This window comes from Mytilus californianus, unplaced genomic scaffold (genome assembly GCF_021869535.1).
Source record: "Mytilus californianus isolate M0D057914Y unplaced genomic scaffold, xbMytCali1.0.p SCAF_2, whole genome shotgun sequence".
In the NCBI taxonomy this organism is placed as follows: Eukaryota; Metazoa; Mollusca; class Bivalvia; order Mytilida; family Mytilidae; genus Mytilus; species Mytilus californianus.
The window spans coordinates 62,325,784-62,348,970 of NW_026262668.1; the positions used below are offsets into that span (position 1 = coordinate 62,325,784).

Consider the following 23,187-nt stretch of genomic DNA (forward strand, 5'->3'; position numbering starts at 1 on the left):
TTGAATCCATACTGAATCATAGAAAAATGGGTTTGAATCGACCTCCGAACTACTCAAAATTCTGTAATGAGGAGTACTTATATAAATGGCATCTATGCTTAGATTCACAACCGTAAAAGTCGAAAAGCTAATCTATATACATTTGTAGAATAATTTGACAATAGTCCGAATTACAATTCATTGGCCCTATTTTGTAAGAAATAAATACCTCGGACATACTTTAATTGCTCATTTTCAAAAGTTGACTGTTCGTAGTCGTCGCATGCGACGTTTCCGTAGATTTAACTTTTTGCAATGGATATTTCAACTGTTGATATATAATGTGACTGTTTTGTGCATAATTTAATATATTTAGCTATGCTGAAAGACGTGCTTAACGACAAATTATAGAAATACGAATTATTTAGTCTCTGTGAAACTTGTAAGCTAGATTTTCACTGCCTTTTTTTTTTTTTTTTTTTTGCAAAATAGGTGCAAATTGGGTACTCGGTGCAATTTGGGTATGGGGACTTTAATTTACATTTGAGCCAAATGGTAAGGCCACATTTTCATTTTCTTTTCTCAATATACTTTGCCAAATATAATAAAGCTATCCAGGAATGATCTTTACAAGGTCCTCTACAAATTATCATAACTTCAGTGTGATCGGATGAAAAGTTGGCCACCAGAGACAATCCTTCATTATCATTGACAATTTAAAAAAATTTTCCCCTCTAAAACTACCAGACAAAATGTTTTGAAATTTTAGTGGATTAATGATTTAAAGACCGTCTACACATCCTTCATTTGATTTTAATCGGTGGAAAACCTTGCGGTCATGCTTGGTGGCACATGGTTATTATTGAAACCCTGTGGAAAAGTAAAATGTTCATCTTCTCTGCAATTCTATAAATGGAGAATTTAAACCAACTTGCAAATGATCCTCTGTTGGTTCCGATTGGACGAAAAATAGAACCACCAAATTAAATCAAATCAAATCTTTTTATTGGTGTAAAATCCAAATATTGGGTTGTTACAAAGACAAACATGACAATATTTACAAACATACAATATTTGAATTTAAGCAACATTCATACTATATAAGTATCTCATAATTCGGCGTCATAAAACTGAAATTAGATATTTTTGTTTGCTCTCTGAAGCTGCTTTGCCAATTAACTTCACTTGGCAGATATGAAATATGGAAGGTCCTCTATAAATGATACTAATTTGGTTCTAATCGATAAAAAAACAAGACCACCAAGAAATCTCTGTTTTTGCAAAATACTCATATTCGTGTAAAAAGAAAAGTAACTCCGAACTCTAAGGAAAATTCAAAACAGAAAGTCCTTTATCAAGTGGCAAAATCAAAAGCTGAAATACATCAAACGAATGGAAAACAACTGTCTTATTTCTGACTTGGTAGAGGCATTTCCTTATCTAAAAAATGGTGGATTAAACCTGGTTTAAAAGCTAGAAAAACCTCTCACTTGTATGACAGTCGCATAGCATTCCATAATATTGACAACAACGAGTGAGCAAAACAAACAGATATAACAGGTTAAAATGTCAAAAATTGAGGTACAGCAGTCAACATTGTGTTATAATCTTAATCACTATAAAAACAAATAACTATGTCAACAAAGAAAAACAAAATGGAATATAGACAAAGTACATTAGTAAAATGAAAGACAAGATATACAAAAAATGACCATAGCACAATAACACAATGGCGGGATGTATAAATACCGAGCCACGCCAAAAGTATATTACCAAAATGGACTAAACATTAAAGGTTAAAAATATACAAAGGCAAATAAAAAGAACACTTTAACACGTAATTAAGATGATGAATAACGTTAGCACCTAGAATCTATACTCCAAGACCATCATGTATAATTTGTGAAGTTGATACAGAATATTTATCAACAAGGTCTTGGTATCCTCCGATGAACTTTTTAAAAAAAAAAGGACGAGACGTTCTTTGACATTACCCTGGTTCATCAACTTTCTGCTCAGACAATGGTGACGCGAGCGCTTCATTCTAGAAATGTGCGCACGATCAACGCTTTTACACCCCTATAAAGTTATAATGAGAAGCATTCAATTCTTATAATTACATTACATGCTACAACCATACAATTAAGAGTTATATGAAGCTTTTCGTTTGTTTTACTATGCATTGTTTTAACATTGTCACGGATAGCACGTGCAGTCATAGCTGTTGTATTTTATACGGAAATAAAATTCAATATTCGAGGGCTCCGCGATTGTTTGTCAGCCAATCAAAACTACGGATTCTAATGAAACATACATGTCATGTAATTTATATACACGAATAAAGCATGCAAGACACAAAAATCATACAAACACAAACAAAACACATAAAAAAACACATTTGATATTCAAAGTACATATTTTAAAAAGCATGTAAAACATGTTAAGTAGCAGATCAAAAGCAAACAGAAATTTTAAGCATGCAAACATAATCATTCAAAGCAAATAAACATGACTATGCATGAAAATATCACACATAAAGCAGAGAGCATCACATATTTGGATAATGTTTAATAATGAAATATTTAATATTATACCTTCAGGGTAACTGAATTACTAGTACTTTAAAATAGTGACGTGATACCCTATAGGAAATTGTCAAGTCACATAGAGACAATGTGGTGATATGGATGAGCAAATGCAAGATAAACAAAGGGTAAATGACGAAAGTGAAGAAACCGGAATGATTGACGGTAACAAAGAATATTCCGGATTCTTTCAAGGGGAGGTTATCAACAGACAAAGAATTCAAACTACGTTTTTTCAATATGGATATTCTTATGCTAGGCATTTATTGTACTGGTAAATACAAAAGTTATGTTATATGGACAAGGTTTTTTTGATGTTTCTGTCAACCATGAGAAAACAGGTGCGAAGATATCCACTGTTTAAATAACTCATTATTATCTGTTCTACGACTAAAGTTAATGACATGACGATGTAATGTTTACTTTTATAAAAACAAATATGCTAGATTACCATGTTTGTCAAATATTCTAATGATGACATATTTGCGACTTAAAAACAACAACTTTGGCGACCACGCTATATTACATGCATCAGTAATCATTTATCAGTAAACACTAATTTTGAAATGATTCAAGTCTTATTTTGCATTTGTATTCCCCTTCCTTTGTCCGTGTTTTTAAAAATAGCTCAAGAATAAAAACAAGTATGTTTTCTCCCATTTGTTTTATAAAAATAAGGAGATGAGGTATAATTACCAATGATACAACTATCCACCAAAGTTCAAATAAAGTGGATGTAAGCAATTATAGGCAACCGTACGGCCTTCAACATTGAGAAAAATCCATACCGGCTATAAAATGCCTCGACATGAAAAATATGAAACAATCCAATTGAGAAACTTAACGGCCTCATTTATAACAAAACAATTAACGAAAAATAAATATGACAGACATGAACCAACGACAACCACTGAACTACAGGCTCCTGACTTCTTTATTTAAATGTGTATATCTATATTAGATCTACATGTATCATAATGCAAAAAGTTACAGTTTTCTTTAAGTACATCGAATGTACTTCATGGCAAGATACTATATAATATTTCATTATGTTCCCTGTTATTGTTGTATTATATATTTTCATTAAGTTAGTTATCTACCTTCAAGACAGGCGAAGCACGAATGTGGCCACGATAAGATAGAATTATTAAGTTTCATAAAATTTAACGAACTCTATTCTTCCATCCTTACTAATTTTTAAATTCCATACAATTGTAACGGATTTTCACTCATAATTTTAGACATAGTAGATAAAGGGGAAAGTTTAAAGCAAATCTGATAAATAGTTAAAATATATGTTGTGAAGAATTGTACCATGGAGTTTCAATATTTTTTCATTATCATTGCCTGGCTAAAGATCAGATAAAAGTTTAAAAATCATGCTTGAAAATTAACTTTTTGCTTTAAGGACAATTTGAGTGGGATAAAAGCAGTCTGAATTATGAAACACAACAGTGTCAAAGTACAGAAACTCGCAAATGATTTAGTACCACAGTTAATATCATTACTACAACCGGAGTAACTAAAGATTGATAAAACTATTAATAACATGGTTGTATAAAAAGTAATTATAAAAATTGAATACTGCTTTTTATAATTTTATAGGGTTGTAAAATCGTTTATCGTGTTCACTTTTTTATATGGAGCGCTTCCCCAAATCATAAAGCTCCATATTAGATGAAGGTTGGACATAGGTGTACTATATTTATTGATGATCTGTTCGTATTGACTGTCAGTGACATCTGTTACAGTGAATAAATAAGTATATAAAATAATAACAGGAATCAATGAACTTTTGACCCTTCGATCTTATGCATCAAGTGGATCAATTTTTCAATCAAGGTTTAACAAAAATATTTAAGAATGGACCAAAAAAACGATGTTTTATTGTAAAACTTCAGAGGAAGAAGAAGTAACAAGAGTACACACGCTGAAATGTCTCGCCTTCTTTACTAACCATTGATTTTATGTTGATAGTCCTAAATACAAAGCTTTACTACATGTAACTCCTGTGAGACTGACATGTACATCATAAATTATTTCCATACACCATTTATAGTTGACCTATTGCATATAGTATTAGAAAAAAAGACCAAAACTCAAAAACTTAACTTTGACCACTGAACCATGAAAATGAGGTCAAGGTCAGATGACACCTACCAGTTGGACATGTACACCTTACAATCATTCCATATACCAAATATAGTGGACCTACTGCTTATTGTATCTGATATAAGGACTTGACCACGAAAACTTAACCTTGTTCACTGATCCATGAAATGAGGTCGAGGTCAAATGAAAATTGTCTGACGGGCATGAGGACCTTGCAAGGTACGCACATACTAAATATAGTTATCCTATTACTCATAATAAGAGAGAGAAACATTACAAAAAATGTTGACTTTTTTTCAAGTAGTCACTGAACCATGAAAATGAGGTCAAGGACAATGGACATATGACAGACGGAAACTTCGTAACATAAGACATCTATATACAAAGTATGAAGCATCCAGGTCTTCTAGCTTCTAAAATATAAAGCTTTTAAGAAGTTAGCTAACGCCGCCGCCACCGCCGCCGGATCACTATCCTTATGTCAAGCTTTCTGCGACAAAAGTCGCAGGCTCAACAAAAAATGGCATAAAAAATGAGAACCGTTATGAAAGTTGTAGAATAACTAATATTTCATTTCTAGCTGACATAGATGTCTTTCGTAAAGATTATGATACATCCAATGCAGCGAATGTCATTAAAACAAATGTTGAACCGTTCTGGGAGCAAGTGTCAAAGGATCCTATATTTACACGGAAATGTATTGTGTTTGTTACGTTGTGTTTTGGAATGGCGACGGTGGTAAGTAAATTGCATTATTTCCACAAACCTTATGTAGTACCCACAAGTAGAAGAAGACACTATATGGAATCAAGAATAAAAATGAGAACGGTAATATGCAAAAGATTATTCTGTCTTTATCATTCTGCCATGGTAATATTGGACTTCAATCTAAATGAAGTTCAAGTTTTGTTGTATTTCATTCCATTCAATTTATACCTACAATATTTAATATTCGATAAAATACTCCTTCAACTTTGTTTTTGTTTAATTAGAGATGGGTTATGGGCCAGCTTGGACCTTCCTTATTGGATCTTCGGGAAATAACAGACAGTACTTTAGAAGAAGCTTCTTTGTTTGTAACAACAACTTTCATTGGTTATCTATGTGGTGCATTGATAAGTGGTGGAATATTCGAACGAATGAATGCATTGTTGATAATTTTAATAAGCCTTTTACTAATGGCATCTACAACAGCTGCAATACCTTTTTGTGTAATGTATGAAGTAATGGTATTAATGCACGTCTTTAAAGGAATAGGAGCTGGTTTATTGGATGCAGGTTTGTATTATTATAATCATATAACGAAAAAAATTAATACAAAAAATCATTTAACAACAGTTAAGGAATAGTTTAATGAATAAATGGTAACGCATATAAAATATAAAAAACATCACGACTCTTATCAATTTTTTTATTTTCACGTGCTTCACGTGCTCTGTGTTGATTGTTTATCAATGTCACGATCTGGTAAACTTCGGCAACACACTCGAAAGTTACTAAGCTTGCGATCAACATCACTGAATGTAATATGATGTGTCGATAATACGTTATATGTTCGTTAAAAACGACCATTACAGGACTTAGTTTAGTATATATGCATGTATTGGTTAAATAATTTCGATATGTTTGTTTTTTGTAATAACTATTTTGATAACATTGCTTACAGTGATACCAGAAAAACAAACATGCCATCGCAAAAGGAAAGTCTTGTTTTTATCTAAATGTTATCATACTTGACCAATGCAAAGGATTGTAAAACTGCATCATTTTTATAACGTTTTATAACGTTTATTATGGTTGATATTTGCAACCGAAAAAATTCTTAAAAAAATGAAATTGGTCTGTATACATATCCTGAGGGCTGTTGTCTTTTCGTTGGTTATAAGTATTTGGCATAGTATAGTCGGTTTTTCATCGACATATGCTTAAAGATTGTCACTGTGATGTCTTCAGTCTCTTTTTCTCTTAACCCATGTTCCGTTGGTTGATAGCGTTTGATTTTCGGTATTTTCGTTATACTTTTTTTCTCCCTACGAAGTCTGCAAAATCTTACAACGACTCGGCAATTTCCTATGCCTGTTTGAATTTTTGAAGAAGTTACGTTACTCTTAACATCCAGTATACAAAAAGGTAGAAGAAAAGCCAATTTGGCGATCAAAGACAGAATAAAATAATAAATAACATCAGATAATATCTGTGGTGACATACATAAATGTATTAATAGAAAAACAAACTTAACAAAATTGACATAAAAACCGAGTAAACAGTCGTAATACTTTATATTATGTTTACAAAGCAACTTCGTAGGTGCCCTAAAAAATGAAGATGAAGACCTTGACAACTTTAAAAAAACATATATAAGTCAATGATTATGCAAAAATCTCCAAAGTCAAACTTGTAAATTCGACAAATACCGAACGGTACCCCACAGGCACTTGTCTCTAAACATTTTCCTATATACCTTTAAGGGACACTAGCTACGAGATATATAAAAAATATAAAGTATGATTTATTTTTGTTCAATCATTAATGAAAGTGAAATAGTGAAATAATATATCGCTTTTAGCAGCCAGTATAGTTCAATTTTGTCAAAATAAGCTAAGAAACATTGATGATGAATTATTCACTTGCGAGTGAATAATTCGACCTCATGGAATCCGTATTCATGTGAACTTCAATTTAACCCCTTAGCTAGAGATGGATACCGCATGCATTGTGCGTGTTCAACCATTTAAAGGAAAAGAATGTCAACATTGAAAGTGAAACAAAGGTAAATCATTTGATTGACCGATTCGATCCACAAAAAATCATTATGATACAGGTAAAAACGATGATTAACATATATTTTTAATCTATAATATGAAATTAAACAGACATAGAAAAATATAAATGCAGGAGTCTGATATCTATTTATATCTATATTTATGTTTATATCGCTTATATGGCAATTGAAGGTCTTTTGGGGTCAACTCGACAGTTAATTAGATGGCGTCTACACTAAAATACATACGAAACGAAGCTACATATTATCGAGTCCATGGCCGGTATATTGTTTATTTTAGACATTTTCTATAATTTGGATAAATGTTTCACATTGTTATAAATCAAATATGAGAATTTGAGTCAAATCGGTGAACATGAATTTGACAGCTAGTGCCCCTTTAATATAACATCAAGGTATATAGGAAATTTTTCTCGGAGACAAGTGCCTGTGCGGTACCGGTATAGATGTTAAGAATAAAGGAAATAAATACACGCAGGAGATACACAAATGTAAAAAAGGAAGACACTTGCATTACTAAACTGTTAAAAAAAATATTGAAACAAATGTATGTCACTTCTATGCAGAGGTAATGTTCACCCTTAACATAAAAATAGAGGAAAACAAGATATTTTGTATTGCTTTGTCCGCATGTATACTCGAGGAATGTAAATAATCAGTTATATTTTTAGTTGTATCATTTCTGATATTTAGTTTTTAATGGTTTGATTATGTCTTTTGGACTTGGGAAAAAATGTTTAAGCATGATTGGGTTCGTATTTTACTAGGAAATGCATTTTGAATTTTAACGACCATTTTGTTCTAAATAAATCTTAAAAACTGGACACTGATTAGTCTTTCAGTCATAATTTACACAGCGGTATATTCAGTACATTTCAAACACTTTGTAAGCGGTCAATTCAGATCTGTACATTTTCACAGTATCAAGTGTCATCAATTAACCTGTGCTAAAACTTGGTGCGTTTGAAATGCTTTTCTGGGTTTACCTTTATAAGAAACATTCATACCTAGAAAAATGAAAGCCAGTTAAATTCAATTACTTGAAGAACGAACCGACAGATCTTAACACCAATGGAAATGTCTGAACAACAATGAATCAACACGAATGAAAATATATGAGAAATAGTTTAAAATCTTTCAAGGTTTAACAGTTTTGTGGTCTGAAATTTCAGTTGTCTTTAGATGAAAACAGCACTTAATTCTCTATTTTTGCATTAGATAAAAATATTCATTTGCTTGTTTTTTTTTTCAGAAGCATACTCATCAGTATTTTCACTGCCTGCAACCATGTTATCATTCGAAAATAATATTGAAAATAATATTTGATAAATATAGGTTTTTGCATAGATATTTATGCTGATATTAAAATGGCGACAAAATGAGCATACAGGTTAAATTATGACATGGTTATCTAAGTAGAATGATTAAGAGATCTCAAGCAAACAGAATATTTCACTGATCTATCTTTTAAAGAACATCGTATTATTTTATACAAATTAGTTTTATGAGACTTTATTTTCTGGTACATCCTGCATAAGTACTGACCGTTCAGGACTAGAATCTGCATCAATTTTGATTTCTTTATTAGACCTATCTGTATTTTCGTTCAATTGTGGAAGTTTCTTTTTAAGAAGAATTGCTATCACAAAGAAAATTATTACTCCTACACTTTCTCCAAGAAGTATATATGAATACCACATCGGACTGACTTCTTCAATCAAATATCCTAATGCCGCTGGACTTGTTATAGACCCTAAAGTTGATGTCATAATGAACAATGACGCAATTTTACCTGTAACCAATAAAAAGTCTTCTTCTGCCCACGTGAACAAAGTCGGGAATAATATAGACATAGCAAATCCAGTCACAGCATTAGAAATCCATACGGTAACAGGAGAATTTATCATAGGTGAGAATGATAACAGCAGAAACGATATCACGAGTATAAATGAATATATACCAATTAAAGGTATTGACTTAACTATATTGCTTATGGGGATTCCAGACAATCTTCCAAATGCAAAGAAAGTCCAGAATACGGCTGTCACATATGATCCTTCTTCTTTAGTCATGTTCATCTGTTCAACACAAAATGTTGCCACATAAGCACCTATGGTGTCTTCCATCGCAGTGTATAGTAGAAATATTATAGACATTATAGTCAAAATTACTAATTTGACAGGAAAAGATAAGCGACGTTCATTTCGATCAATGTTTACCTCATCGGTATGCAGTTTGGCTAGTCTTCTGGATTTAATATAAACAAGCAAAAACGATACAGATGAAGACATGGCAAGAACACCTGATATTGTGTATGGAATATATATAAGTGAATTCTTTTGCGTATGAAACGTGGAACTTCTATTCAAAGTCGTTATATTATTCATATGAAATGAAATGTTATCTGTGCGTACATTTTCAGTCTGCATAACTAATGAAGATTGGTTTATCATAGACGAATTTACTCCATTATCATATTGTTCTGTGAGAAATGGTGCCGTGACTAAAGGACTAGCTATTCCCCCTGCAGCAAATGCAAAATGCATGGCCTGCATATAAGGACTGACTTGATTTCCGAATAGACTCAAGAGCTCTGAATTTGCAACTGAAATGTAAAACAATACATTAAATTTTAATCAATTTATAATGATCTTTTTTACAGTATTTCATTTTCCATGGAAATATACTCGATATTGGTACGTAATTCTAGGTTTATCCAAAAGATTATATATAAGAGCTTGTATTATATCAGTTGTAAGAGAAACAGACTTTAACCAGTTAATCAACTTGGATTACTAGTAGATTAACAATAATGTGAAAGCCAGAATGTTGTGTATATCGTGGATTTCATGCGATGTTTACAAAAACAATATTCTTGTAAATCCAAGCAGACCTTCAACAAAGGAGTTAGTGATTACAGGAGTGATACCGCATGTCAACCAAAAAATCCTCTCTGTTAAATCTATTTGTATAGATGGTAACACTGAGAGGGATCTGTAAAGGGCAAATATCACTGATTTCAAATCTCGATTTGACATTCTGAAAGAGAAGAACGAGAAAATATTCGGCTCCGGAACCGGAAAGTGCATAGGAAATCTCCCAAGGGTACGAATAGATATTATAAAGTTTTTCACCTTATTCACATCTTTTAATGTCTTTTTTTCCTCAATCGATTGAGTTGCAATTTTCAATTTGAATTGCATGAAAGATTTAAAAAATCATTTCACATTGAAACATGCAACAATCTAGGTTATCATGAACATCCATTTGATATGCACTTTTATAGGATGTTGAACTGTTTAAATCTACATTTTCACATCCAAGTGTAGGTGCACGATCAGCCCTCTATCAATATCATACTTTCGAACATTTGTCTCTTGCTTTTTTGGGGCGTCGTTGGCTGCTATAGGATGTTATGTCATAACTCATTTATGCGCTTACAAGGAATCTAATAAACCAAGTGCTCAAAGGGGTAAAGTTTTTACTTACATGAGCAACACGACGGTGCCACATATTGAGCAGGAGCTGCTTTCCCTTCAGGAGCACCTGCGACCACCCCTATAATTTTGTTTTAAAGGGGTTCGTGTTGCTCTTGCATAGTTATACGTGTTATTCTTTCTGCTTTTTTTTAATTTTTCAATGTTTGTGTTGTTTATACCAGTAACAGTCTCACCTATCCTTTGTCATATTCGTCCTGAACATGCATGAAATTTTTGCCATTGAAGGTTAAGCAACCAATAATCAATCAATCATAAAAAAACGCGCAAGTTTCAGGGATAGAAAATTTTACATGACCATTGGGTTAGAATTTAGTGATGTCTTAGGGTTAAATAAGAGTCAATTACCAATCTACTATTGCATGATGTCTAATCACTTGATATAAGTTATCAACGTAGTTTATAGGAGTAACACGACGGGCGTCACATGTGGAGCAGGATCAGCTTACCCTTCTGGAGCACCAGATATCAACATCGGTTTTTGGTGGTGTCCGTGTTGCTCAGTCTTTAGTTTTCTATATTGTGTTTGGATACTGTTATTTGTATTTTGATAGTTTTTCAAGGGTTTTTTGTCATGGCATTCATTGTCAGTTTGTTTTCGACTTATGAGTTTGAACATCCATTTGGTCTCTTTCGCCTCTCTTTTATGTGAATGTATAGAACAAAACATGACTTTTAATTTCAAAATAACTACGGTTGTTACTGCTAAGGTGCAAAGTTCATCTTAACTTTCCATCTCTATGTCCTTTTTAGTTTTGACACTGTGAAATGCCGTATAAGTGATGTTTTCAAGACAGAAAAACCCCGAAAAAACCCTTACGTATATCTGATGAAAACAAGTGTCGTGTGCAATCTGTATTATTCGCTAAGTGACAAGTCTTCTAAATATTTTTTAATGGACTTACCTGTATCTAGAAGGCCTCCTGATAGGCCCCTTATTGCCTGCGCTACTAACATCATTGATGACAGGAAACACCACGGTATGGCGAATACAGAAATGCCATAGATGCACATCGTTACCAACAACAGGAAATTGCAATCACATCTACCAATCAGAACCCCGCTTATCAACGAACCAATCAGATACCCTACATTATGTGATATGTAGTACAATGATGCTCCCTCTAAATCTGTGTTAGTGATGTACTGCAAATCGAAAATTGATGGCCCAAATTGTCCAAGGATCCATCCCTAAATACAACAAAATATACATTACTTCGTTTTCCGCGGTTGTACCTGGGGATAGCATACTTACAATATATATAGTATGTCCCAGGTTAGACTAAGTTCAAAGAGACAAGGAAAACTTCAAACAACTTAGTTCTAATTTTATATATAGACTGACATCTTCCATAATAGACATAATTTTTTGATGCACACAGAATAACCATACATTGTCTCAAAATACATATTTTATTTGACTAATCCAATACAATTAGTTAAACATGTCAGCTGAATCGATATGACAACGAGTAATGAGCCATGCTCACCTCCACTATTAACTGGAGATATTTTTACCATCCTACACTTGCTTGAGCATCAAACTCTCAGCACGGAAAAGAAATTACAAACTCGTAATAAGATAGAAGAAATCCAAAAATGTGGAGCATGTCGAGAAAACAACCACAACAACAAAGACTCGGAAAAGGTCATCGAAAGCCAGGGCTGACAGAAGCAAACGCCGTCTTGAAGCATTCATAGCTAGGAAATCCATGCCATCGATTAATGAGATAGAAAATACCGCTCACAAAGAAGACCTAGATAATGACCCCGACGCCGTTAACACCATCAACACCGGTGAGCTGGTAGAGACTAACACTCAACCCCCAGAAGAATCAAACGCAAAGGAACAGCCGGCAGAAACTTCCCTCGTAGACAGAAACCTACCCTGTGCGAAACCTAAAGATCCCGACTGCTTAACAGGTGCCGAGGATCGAATAACGACCACTGCCGGATTGGAAAAAACAAAGCCACCACGAACATCAAGACCCAGGGTAGAAAAAGTAACTCTAGATTTACCTCAACAGACCTATATTTTTGGGTAGAAAAAGGAAGAGAATTTCATTCTAGTCTATTCAGATCAACTGGCTCCTTATAAACTAGTAGAGAAAAAAAAACCAGTCTTCTACAGAGAAATAATGAGGAGTCACGAACATTGGCTAGATGTTAAAGACAAAAGGAACTTCTTGTTTACGGAAAAAAGAAAGAAAGACAGAAGAAGTGGCAATGAAATTTAGATTGAAGTTGATAGAATAAAGGCAATAATAAGTCCAAACCCCCAGTAATTACCTATTGTTATCTTTGTGTTAACGGGGCGAGATAAGCCCACCCCTTTTCTTGTCCCGAGAGAAAAAAAAAAGAAAAAAAGTAAAAAAAAGAAAGAAAAAATTGATGGCCTAAATTGTCCAAGGATCCATCTCTAAATACAACAAAATATAAATTACTTCGTTTACGCGGTATAGTATACTTACAATATGTATAGTATGTCCAAACTTAGTTCTAATTTTATATATAGACTGACGTCTTCCATAATAGACACAATTTATTGATGCATACAGAACAACCATACATTGTCTCGAAATATAAATTAATTTTATTTGTCATGTTTATACAAGGCTTAGAAACAGGTAGAAAGCGAACGACGTAAAAAATTCTACGAACCTGTACTTTTAATGACGTCATAAATAAAACTCTACCGAAACGTATTGTCAACGTCATAAACAAGGCGATTTATACGGCCATTGACTGTATATCACAAATAATTATACGGTCAATGCAATTTGGCTGCGCAAGTTGCACAGCTGCAGTATATATGGTATTAAGTGTATTTGTTCGACTACGTTTACCGCGTTATTTCAGGGACTTTATCTCAAGATCGTGTTTATCAATACTAACTTTATATCATACCCATAAAACAGAGTTTGTAAATGACGGTCGTTATTTATTCATTAGATATTACTACCTGACACTTCTTATAAAACAGTTTAAATTATATAGTTCTTGCGGATATCATATATACAGGTAGTTGGATGCGTTAATTAAAATATAATCAAACCTGGCGATACACGTAGGAGTACTAACAATCTGACTTTTACCAGTCATTAAAACAGAAAATAGTTAGTCAATCTTTTTGATGTATTGGATCTATAAATCACAATAATTATAAGTATATCGTCCTGTTGTCCGTTTCTATTTTAATAGTGCTGATTTTTTTTTCGAGTATAATTCCATACAATCAAATCTATTTTCTCTCTTTAAAAATTATATCAGTTTGTACTAGATCGTCTAGCTTATCTTGAATAATATATGCAAGTTTCTAGCACACACGATAAGTAATGTCTTTCTTTTTTACTTTTCGAGTACCACAGTTAAAATGTTTGCGTTTTTTTCAAACTAGTTCAGGTTTCGCAAAGAATATACGAAGAAGAAAGAAGACATTAAGTGCCTTAAAATTTTACTCTATCTACTTTATACCTGCTACCTTAATCTTGTTTACAGTGGGACGACTTGAAATAACCTATCAGAAACTGTCGTGATAAAATATAGCAAAAAGTGATGTTTAAACTGGTCATGTCCTTGTATTATATTGGGTCTCTATTTTATGAATATCTATTTCGTATCCTTTCTTATCAAATGGCAAATCTCTTTCGCATAGATAATCTCACAATTGTTTCTTGTTGTTTTTATGTATTTATGTATAACGTTCCCAGCAGTTTTCCCTTTGGCCTGGCTTGCAAAACTTCCTGAGTGTTGCAACATTTACAAAGAAGTTAACTGTTTTCTTTTTAATGTTTGTTAGGTTGCAGCTAGATTGACATTTACGCAATATAGATGTGAATGAAAAATAGAACTTCTTACAGAATTTTTTTTCATCATGACACCAGTAGTTAGACCCTTTATTGACGAACATCGTATAATTATGATATGGAATTACTGACTATGTTTTTTTTTCTTGAATTACTGTAGTTGATTTTTCTTTAAAATTAAAATAACACTCACCAGGATGAAGAATGACCAGACCAGACACAGAAATGTCAGAAATCTTAATCTGTATTCTGGTTCTGTTTTAAGCCGATGTAATAGTGATCCAGTGTTATTCATCACTGATTCACACATTTCTTGGTCTCTGTAAGTGCTCCACACTTTGATAAATTACTCTGTAAACCTTTAAAATTTAAATGTATATAAAAATAAAAAAAGTAGTTCACATTTATGTTTTACTTTTTACCTAGTAACGTAAGTCGACTGAGAACTGCATACCATTCACGTGAAGTTATATTTAGCATAATCGTTAATTTCAAATTAAAAGTATATATACTGTACTTTTAAAATTAAAGCAATCAAGATATGCGAAATTTGTTAACTGCCTGTGAATTAGGCGCGCCATACAATAATTTCTAATATGATGTCTGTTTGAAATAAAACACGTGTATTGATTTACATTAAACTTTCGTTTTATCCGTCTTATGAGAGTGTATTGATTTACATTAATCTTACGTTTCAAATAAACGACATATATTTGTCCATCTTATGAATTTGGTTCAAAAGATGTTTTTGCTGATTATTCATTTTAACTTTGTGGTTGTGTATTTTGTTTATCGGTTAATCTTTATTATTACCAGTGAATCGCTATTTTTCAATGGCAAATATCTTCTTTTTTACCTTCCAATATATCACATGAAAAGGAGGGACGAAAGGTACCAGAGGGACATTCAAACTCATTAGTAAAAAAAAACTGAAAATGCCATCGCAAAAAACGAAAAACGTTCAAAAGTCAACAGTATACAAAACATAACAAAGAAAACCAAAAACTGAGCAACTCGAACGGTGATCTCAGGTGTTCCAGTAAGGTAAGCAGACCTTGCTCCACAAACTGTAAGTTAATGTACTAAACAGTACAGCGGCGTAGCTTCTAATAAGGGAGTAAACCAACTCACCTATATTTTTTATTTTACCAAGGAAAACGAACAGAGAAAAATAAAGAGAGATAATAGTGTGACATTTATTCCATAATATAGAGTGCAGATGGTTCCAAACATAAGAGAACGAGATTGTTTCTACAACAAATGGAGCATGTTGTCTGCTCTATGGTCGGGTTGTTGTCTCTTTGACACATTCCCCATTTCCATTCTCAATTTTATTCATATTAACGATTACACATATATCCCATTACGGCCAACCAAATCATAATTGCATCCGCAAAACCTTCAAAGGTATGACTTCAACTTTTCCATTAGAACCTTTTGGTTGAATTGCTTCCTTGTAAGAAGTAATCCTCTATCAAAGAAATAATCATGGGAAACTCAAGCCCTAACTTATCGTATTAATATTGGAAGATACATAGTCCATATGCAGATGTACATCCTTTTATTAAATTGGATCAAGGGGATTGACCAAAAACTTAAGGCCATCCGATCGAATGTATTGTATTCACCTTCACATAGTAGGGCCGTCTGAACGGACTTAAATTTAAAACACAATGTTTGAAACTTGATAATGTTAATAATGTTATATAAGCCAGGGTAGTCTCACACCGTATACAAATGATGGCCCTACATCTGTTTTGTTAAGGAGCTGAATGTACATAACCAATAACACCATGTAATGAAGTTCTTCCTTTGGATAAACTATATCAATATTCAATTTGTTAGCTAGTTACTTAGACATTTGTTTTTCTAAATGGCAAACGTTTTTTAAATGTCTGTTTACGTCACCAAGAATCCCTTTAACTCCAGGTTTATGTTTATGGCCATCAAAACCCAAGGCTGAACATTTCGTTGCACTAAATTGTTTCCCAAATACGTCGATTTTTGTTCCAAACAGACAAACTATATAGATACAAAAGAAATATCATTTACCACCGTCAAGAACCTAAGTGTTTTAATTGTGCGATGACACTTAATAATGTATAAAGTGTCATCGTACAATTAATACATTTATTAAATAGCTGATAAAGAAAAATGTTTAATTCACAGCCTAAAGACGAATGCGGCAATATGAATAGAAAATTCTTCAGATGTGAGACGATCTAGTAAAAACAGTAATAGTTTTACTAGTATTCTGGTATGTAGGTCGATGATAAGTTACTAGCATTCAATTCCATTAATTGAAACTTACTCATCTGATTCATGACATATTTTCTTACAGTCTACGGATAAATTTTGAGTCAACGTTTAACGCCATGTACTAGTCTCTATGTTCGATTTTGAGTGCCAATTTTGATGACTTGGTAACTGGACGATTGGCTACTGACGATGACGATGATAACGAAATGCAACACAACTGGTTGCAAAAATTGGCAATGCCAACAATAGACATTGACTAAGCCCTAATCACTTGCCTGAGAATACTCGCTTTAACTCCACTGGTAGAATTAGACGCAAGTCCTATGCAGTAGTTACAAATTTAATGATTTTAGGATGGAAAACATTTAATTATACAAATTATGCAAATGTTGTCAGTTCGACTGTCTGACTCTCACTGAAGTAAGAACTTCAGAAAACATATTTAAATTAAGAATTTTGCTAGGTTACAATTTGATAATAGAAACGAGTTTATCGAATTACAATTAAAATATACAGATAGCACTTGAAGGATTAACAAACAAAACAGATATCATAGATGACGAATAACAGAATGTAGGACTAAGTTATTCTTACATAACGAACAGAAATAATTTGACTATAAGAATGTTTATACCGAGCAGATTATCAGTGAAAATCTAAAAATGTCCGAATAAAACAATATTCTTTTAAATAGTTCAAAATAAAGATTAACAGTTTTCACAAACTTGGCGCTATCACATCTGATTAAGTTTCAGAGCATGATATTGCTAATTAAATTTTATTAAAGAAATAGTTCGATTCTTTAATACTAAAATTTCCTTTCGTTAATCGTTATGACATTCAATCACTACATTTTTTTTTTGGAAAACAATTTGTACAATTAATCGATGAGTGCCCAACGGTTCGTTACATTAATTCTTTTTTTAAACGAAGAAGTTTCCAAAAATTGTGACTCGACATCTTCTTGCTCGACAGCTTCTTGTTCGACAGCTTAACAAGTAGTAGATACGTACAGGTTTAGTTAAACCCACAATCAAAGAAAGACAGACGACAACAGCATAGCAAAAAGACAAACACAAAATCAATAACTGTCTAAAAACACCACTCAGAAAACTTAAGATTGAGCACCAGGTGAACGAACCCAACTAAAAACCCGGGGTATCTCAGTACTTAGGATGCCTAGGATAAGCAGTGATATCCTGAACCACTAGTTGCAAAGATGGTGATACTCATGGAATGTGAAATCTGATTCTAAGTCTCATTCGGGGATGGCTACAAGTGGAACATGTACGTGGCCAACTGTGACACACATATTACATAGCGGTCAACAAATAATACTGGCGTCTGCAAAACTTTCAAAGCGATAACTTCCAACTTTATCATCAGGAACTGTTGATTCAATAAAATCCACAGGCACTTGCCACTGAAAAAAATATATATAAGTAATATTTTTTCAGAGACAAGTGCCTGTGAAATAAGCAACTCACAAGGAAATACTGATAGAAACCACTAGCCCTGGAATATCGTATCAGCTTGCAGATGCGTGTATCTTAATTCGGTTTTATAGCGACAACTATTGCAATTCTAAAAGTTCGTTAAACTTTTAATTTGCATTAATTTGCGCTATTCCTTACTGTCAATATGACTGATTGGAACCTGTAACGTATCAGCCTCGTTCTGAGTGACCTCCGGGATGTAAATACGCGTGGATATCCACATATTTTCCCGTGCAATGCCAAAAAATTACTTGCCTGTTTAAGATTAACTTCACAAAATACTGTTAGGTCAACCGTGAACGGGAGAGCTTTTTCACTCTCCTTTTCCTGTGACATTACCTGAAAAACTCAAACCTTATATATGTGGTAACTTCAACCATCCTAAGTGTGGTATTCAATATGTGGGACAGACGGGACGAGAATATTACAGAAGAAATCAAGAGCACCTTTACCGCTTTCGAAGACCTAAACAATTAAAAAGTTCGATATACCAACATTTGGATAAGCATAATCATAATCTAAAATTTATAAAATTCCAACCATTTGAAACCGTTCAGAAACAACCAGGACAATCACACAAGCAATTTGAAAAATCCCGTGAAGTTCGCGAACTATTTTGGATAAAAAGACTTCAAACAGCTTATCCTCTCGGTCTCAATGACAAAATATTGGGACAGGGGAACATATCTAAAACTTCTATCGATGTCATTAATATTATCGATAAACGACTAAGAAATAATAGGTCTCATGGTAAACGCAAAAACCGTAATCAACGTATTAAACATCGTTTAAATTATACACTTGCTGATCTGTTATCTATATTAAAAATTAATGGTAGACATCAAGTATTATGTAAACTGTGTCATATACCAATTTGTAAATTATATGCTGTTTTTCAGGAGTGTGATAAAATTAAATTTTTTAGCCCGTTGTATGAATACACCCGTATTAATACAGCCTTTTGTCATCACAGGATGTTTCCTAGTATCGATAAACCTAAAAATCATAAACGACATTTTCGTAAATTAAAATACATAAATAGAGGTATTGATTTCATTAACTTATCTAGTAAATTCAATGACTCTACCATCCATAGTCAAATACCTCCATATTTTGATAATATAGAAACACCTATTATTTCGTATTCTTATAAAAAAAAACCGGCAGAAGTTTGATTTTTAATTATACGTCAGTTACAGCAGACGTCAATAAAGAAAATAATGCTCCTTCCATTTGAGACAGTTAAACATCTAGTTTTAGATATGTTCCCTATGGTCATGTCATTACAGGAGATTTCAAAATCGTGGTTGACCGTGAGGTCAAACCTGTTCTTAAGAAAGGACCTAAATATCGTCCTCCATCTATAATAGATTGGAAACAGTGTCGTCAGGTCATTAAAGACGCTGTGTTTGCCTACTGTAAAAATTGGTGTAAACGTGAAAAATCTGATAAAAATCTCTAGACAGTTATTTGAATAAAATTATGAACACTGTTGATATTCGTATATCTCATTTTGAAAACAATTCTGAAATTAATAATAGGGTCCATGATATACCCATTTCTAGAATAAAAAACAAACTCCAAGTAATCGCAAAGCGGTTTCTGTTCGTACCGGTAGATAAAGCAGCCAATAATGTAGTGGTGGTGTGACGCATATACTACACTATTATCAATTCGTCTACATTCAGGTCCGTACGCTCTACAGAGAGTCAAATTGTAAACAAGCATATCACTACCACTACCCAGCTTAAATCCTCTTTTGAAACTCCATACTAAAATTTACAACAAAAGAGATGATTTTTCATTCCCTATTGTTATTTTTCCCTTTTTAGACGGCGATGTTCCTTTGGCTCCATCATACGGTGTTTATATATCTCAAGTCGTTCTTTATGCTCGTGTGTGTAGTGATGTCATATATTTTAACGAACGTAATCAACATGATCAATGCATCACTGGTAAATTATTAAGTCAGGAATTTCGTTACCATAAATTGCTTAAAACTTTTACTAAATTCTTTCATAGATACAAAGATTTGATTAGTAAATTTGGCTGTACCTGTAGAAAACTTATTAAAAACGGTATTTCACATCCTAACTTTTTACGAATATATTGTACTAAAAGCGCGGAAATCACTATGTGATCCGTGTAAACTCATCGAACCTTTAAACAAACTTTATATTAGTAAAGGTTATCTTACCAATGTTGTAATTAGATCTTTGAATATAGTTTACATTAGCACAAATATCGATTTTGTCATCAGCAAATTAAAACATAGCTAAATTTGTATTGTTTTCAAACGGTTTTTTGGGATGTATAAACACACATCCACGTTCATTTTCTACATAGAGATTACTCTATCTATATATTATATTATACATATTTTTTAACAGGTTAACTATCCTACTGCCTGTCGATACTTTTATTTTGGCATTGCACAAGTCATGTTTTCGTTTACTGTCCATGACGTTAAAACACTAAATCCCTGGGATGTGTTTAGTTGATTTTAGTCTCTGATGCATGATTTTTTATTATTAATTGATTTTGGCTTTTAACTAGCTTTCAATAACTGCGAGTACTCTCAATCGTACTTTCGTGTTAATTTAACCTGTTGATACAATTTGTAATTTATTTTTGTTATTTAATGTTTACCTATTCAGTGTTATATCTAGTTTCACTATTTATAATATATACCTGGTAACCACCTTTGATAAGTGTTTAGTATGACGATAAATTTTCGCTTTTGTTCTCGTACTAGGAACAACAAAATTATTTCCGTACTCCATGTATACCTTACAAGAAAATTATTTTTATTTTCCTGTGTACGTTATTTTATTTGGCGGCATTTTGTCCATGGCTATGGTTGTCTTTCTGATATTGTTTTTCATCAAACCCGCTTGTTTTATTAATTGTGTATTTACATTGTGTCATAGATCAAATTTATTCGTTCAGTGTATGTTCACTTGTTTTTGTTAATATGTCTTTTGATTGAGTTAAGCCATTTCAATTGATATCTTATAGTGTGTCTTTCTATGTTGTGATGTTACACTATTGTTTCAGGTTGGGTGAAGGTTGGCGCCTATCAAAACGTTTAAACCCGCTGCTTTTGTTTGCAGGAACCTGATGTTCAGTGGTTGTTGTTTGTTGATGTGGTTCATAAGTATTTCTCGTTTCTCGTTTTTTATATAGATTAGACCGTTGGTTTTCCTGTTTGAATGGTTTTACACTAGTCATTTTTGGGGCCCTTTATAGCTTGCTGTTCGGTGTGAGCCAAGGCTCCGTGTTGAAGGCCGTATTTAAACCTATAATGGTTTACTTTTACAAATTGTGACTTGGATGGAGAGTTGTCTCATTGGCACTCATACCACATCTTCTTTTATCTGTATTTATCAGGTCGATAGATCGATGCATTGAAATGTATACATTTTTTACCAACTATTTGACACTTATTCTGCTATCGATGTATTTTGGGAGAAAATCATGTAAAAATAAACATTTTGGAACAAAAATTGAAAATCGTGTCATGTCTCCTTTAATTATTGTCACGCGTCACATTTCATTTGGCACCCCCTCATAACACAAATATATATAAGCTAAAGTGGAGAGGGTGACACGCTTTTGGAATGTAGGATATGGAGGGAAGTGGGGACCATTGTGGGATATAGGGGGTACAAAAGTTGGGATGTGGAATATAGGGCCCTGTACAGAAGTAAAAAAATATAAAGATATGTTAAGTAAATATACAAATATATACCGATCGGTTCTCATTAAACAAAATGCATTTGTACGATCACGATTGTTCTATAGTTATGAAGTTTGAACTTTGAACTTTGAATAGTCCTGAACATATTTTCCACTGGACGTTAAGCAAACATCAATCAATCTGTCATGAAAATGATATTAAATAATCACATTTTGATTTCACTTGAATAAAACAACAATACATGTTTGTTTAATCCATAGTATACAGGTTTAATGAGGTCATTCGTTTACATTGAGCTGCGTCAGATAGAAATCGACCTCATGCAAGTGCACTTATACATGTACATGTTTCAGATTTTGATTGATTTAATTTGGAACATTCAAATACGAAATAAAAGTTGAATTTTGGTCTGTTTTGTAGATTTTCTTATAAAAGCTCAATTTTCAAACAGTTACAGACTTTCCATAGAGATTTTTTCAACCTAAAAAGGGTCAACAGAGTTATCGATATTCATTTGCATAAAGTCGATTTCTTTCCGGGACAGCTCATATTACACTTTTCTGGATTACGCCTCTGCAATGTACATGCAGGTTGAAATTCCTCTTCATCAAATTACATTGCTGAATGACATTTGTATAAATATTTAAATAAATTGCTATAAATATTTAATGACACTAACACGACAATGTCATTTCATATTCAACAAAATAAAAAAAAATATCAAAAATGCAGATTTTGATCATGCAATGACGGTTATTGTAATTTTCTTAACGCCACCATTTAACTACGAGATAAAATTCACAAAGTGGTTGCAACAAAAATGTTCCGTTTTTAGCTCACCTGACTCAAAGGGCCAAATGAGCTTTTCTCATCACTTGGCGTCCGTCGTCCGTCGTCGTCGTCGTCCGTTAACTTAAAAAAAAAATCTTCTCCTCTGAAACTACTGGGCCAAAGTTGACCAAACTTGGCCA

General features: G+C 32.9%; 2 protein-coding genes across 3 annotated transcripts in view; both read right to left on the bottom strand.

Annotated features, from left to right (window-relative positions):
- Positions 1-15,399, bottom strand: part of LOC127730179 (sodium-dependent glucose transporter 1B-like) — a 168,572-nt gene extending 153,173 nt beyond the window's left edge. Inside the window, exons 1-3 of one of the 2 annotated variants that reach the window (XR_007994990.1) lie at positions 14,955-15,399; positions 11,861-12,146; positions 7,010-10,063 (exon numbers count right to left, since the gene is read on the bottom strand). Coding sequence is in view for 1 of the 2 variants with exons in the window: in XM_052238442.1 (XP_052094402.1) it covers positions 8,961-10,063; positions 11,861-12,146; positions 14,955-15,071 (1,506 nt within the window). In the remaining variant the exon portion in view is untranslated. Of the gene's footprint in view, positions 1-6,009; positions 10,064-11,860; positions 12,147-14,954 lie in introns of those variants that run through there. The other variant, XM_052238442.1, reaches the window with a different exon arrangement.
- Positions 1-23,187, bottom strand: part of LOC127729014 (tyrosine protein-kinase src-1-like) — a 149,587-nt gene that overhangs the window by 37,252 nt on the left and 89,148 nt on the right. The window lies entirely within an intron of this gene.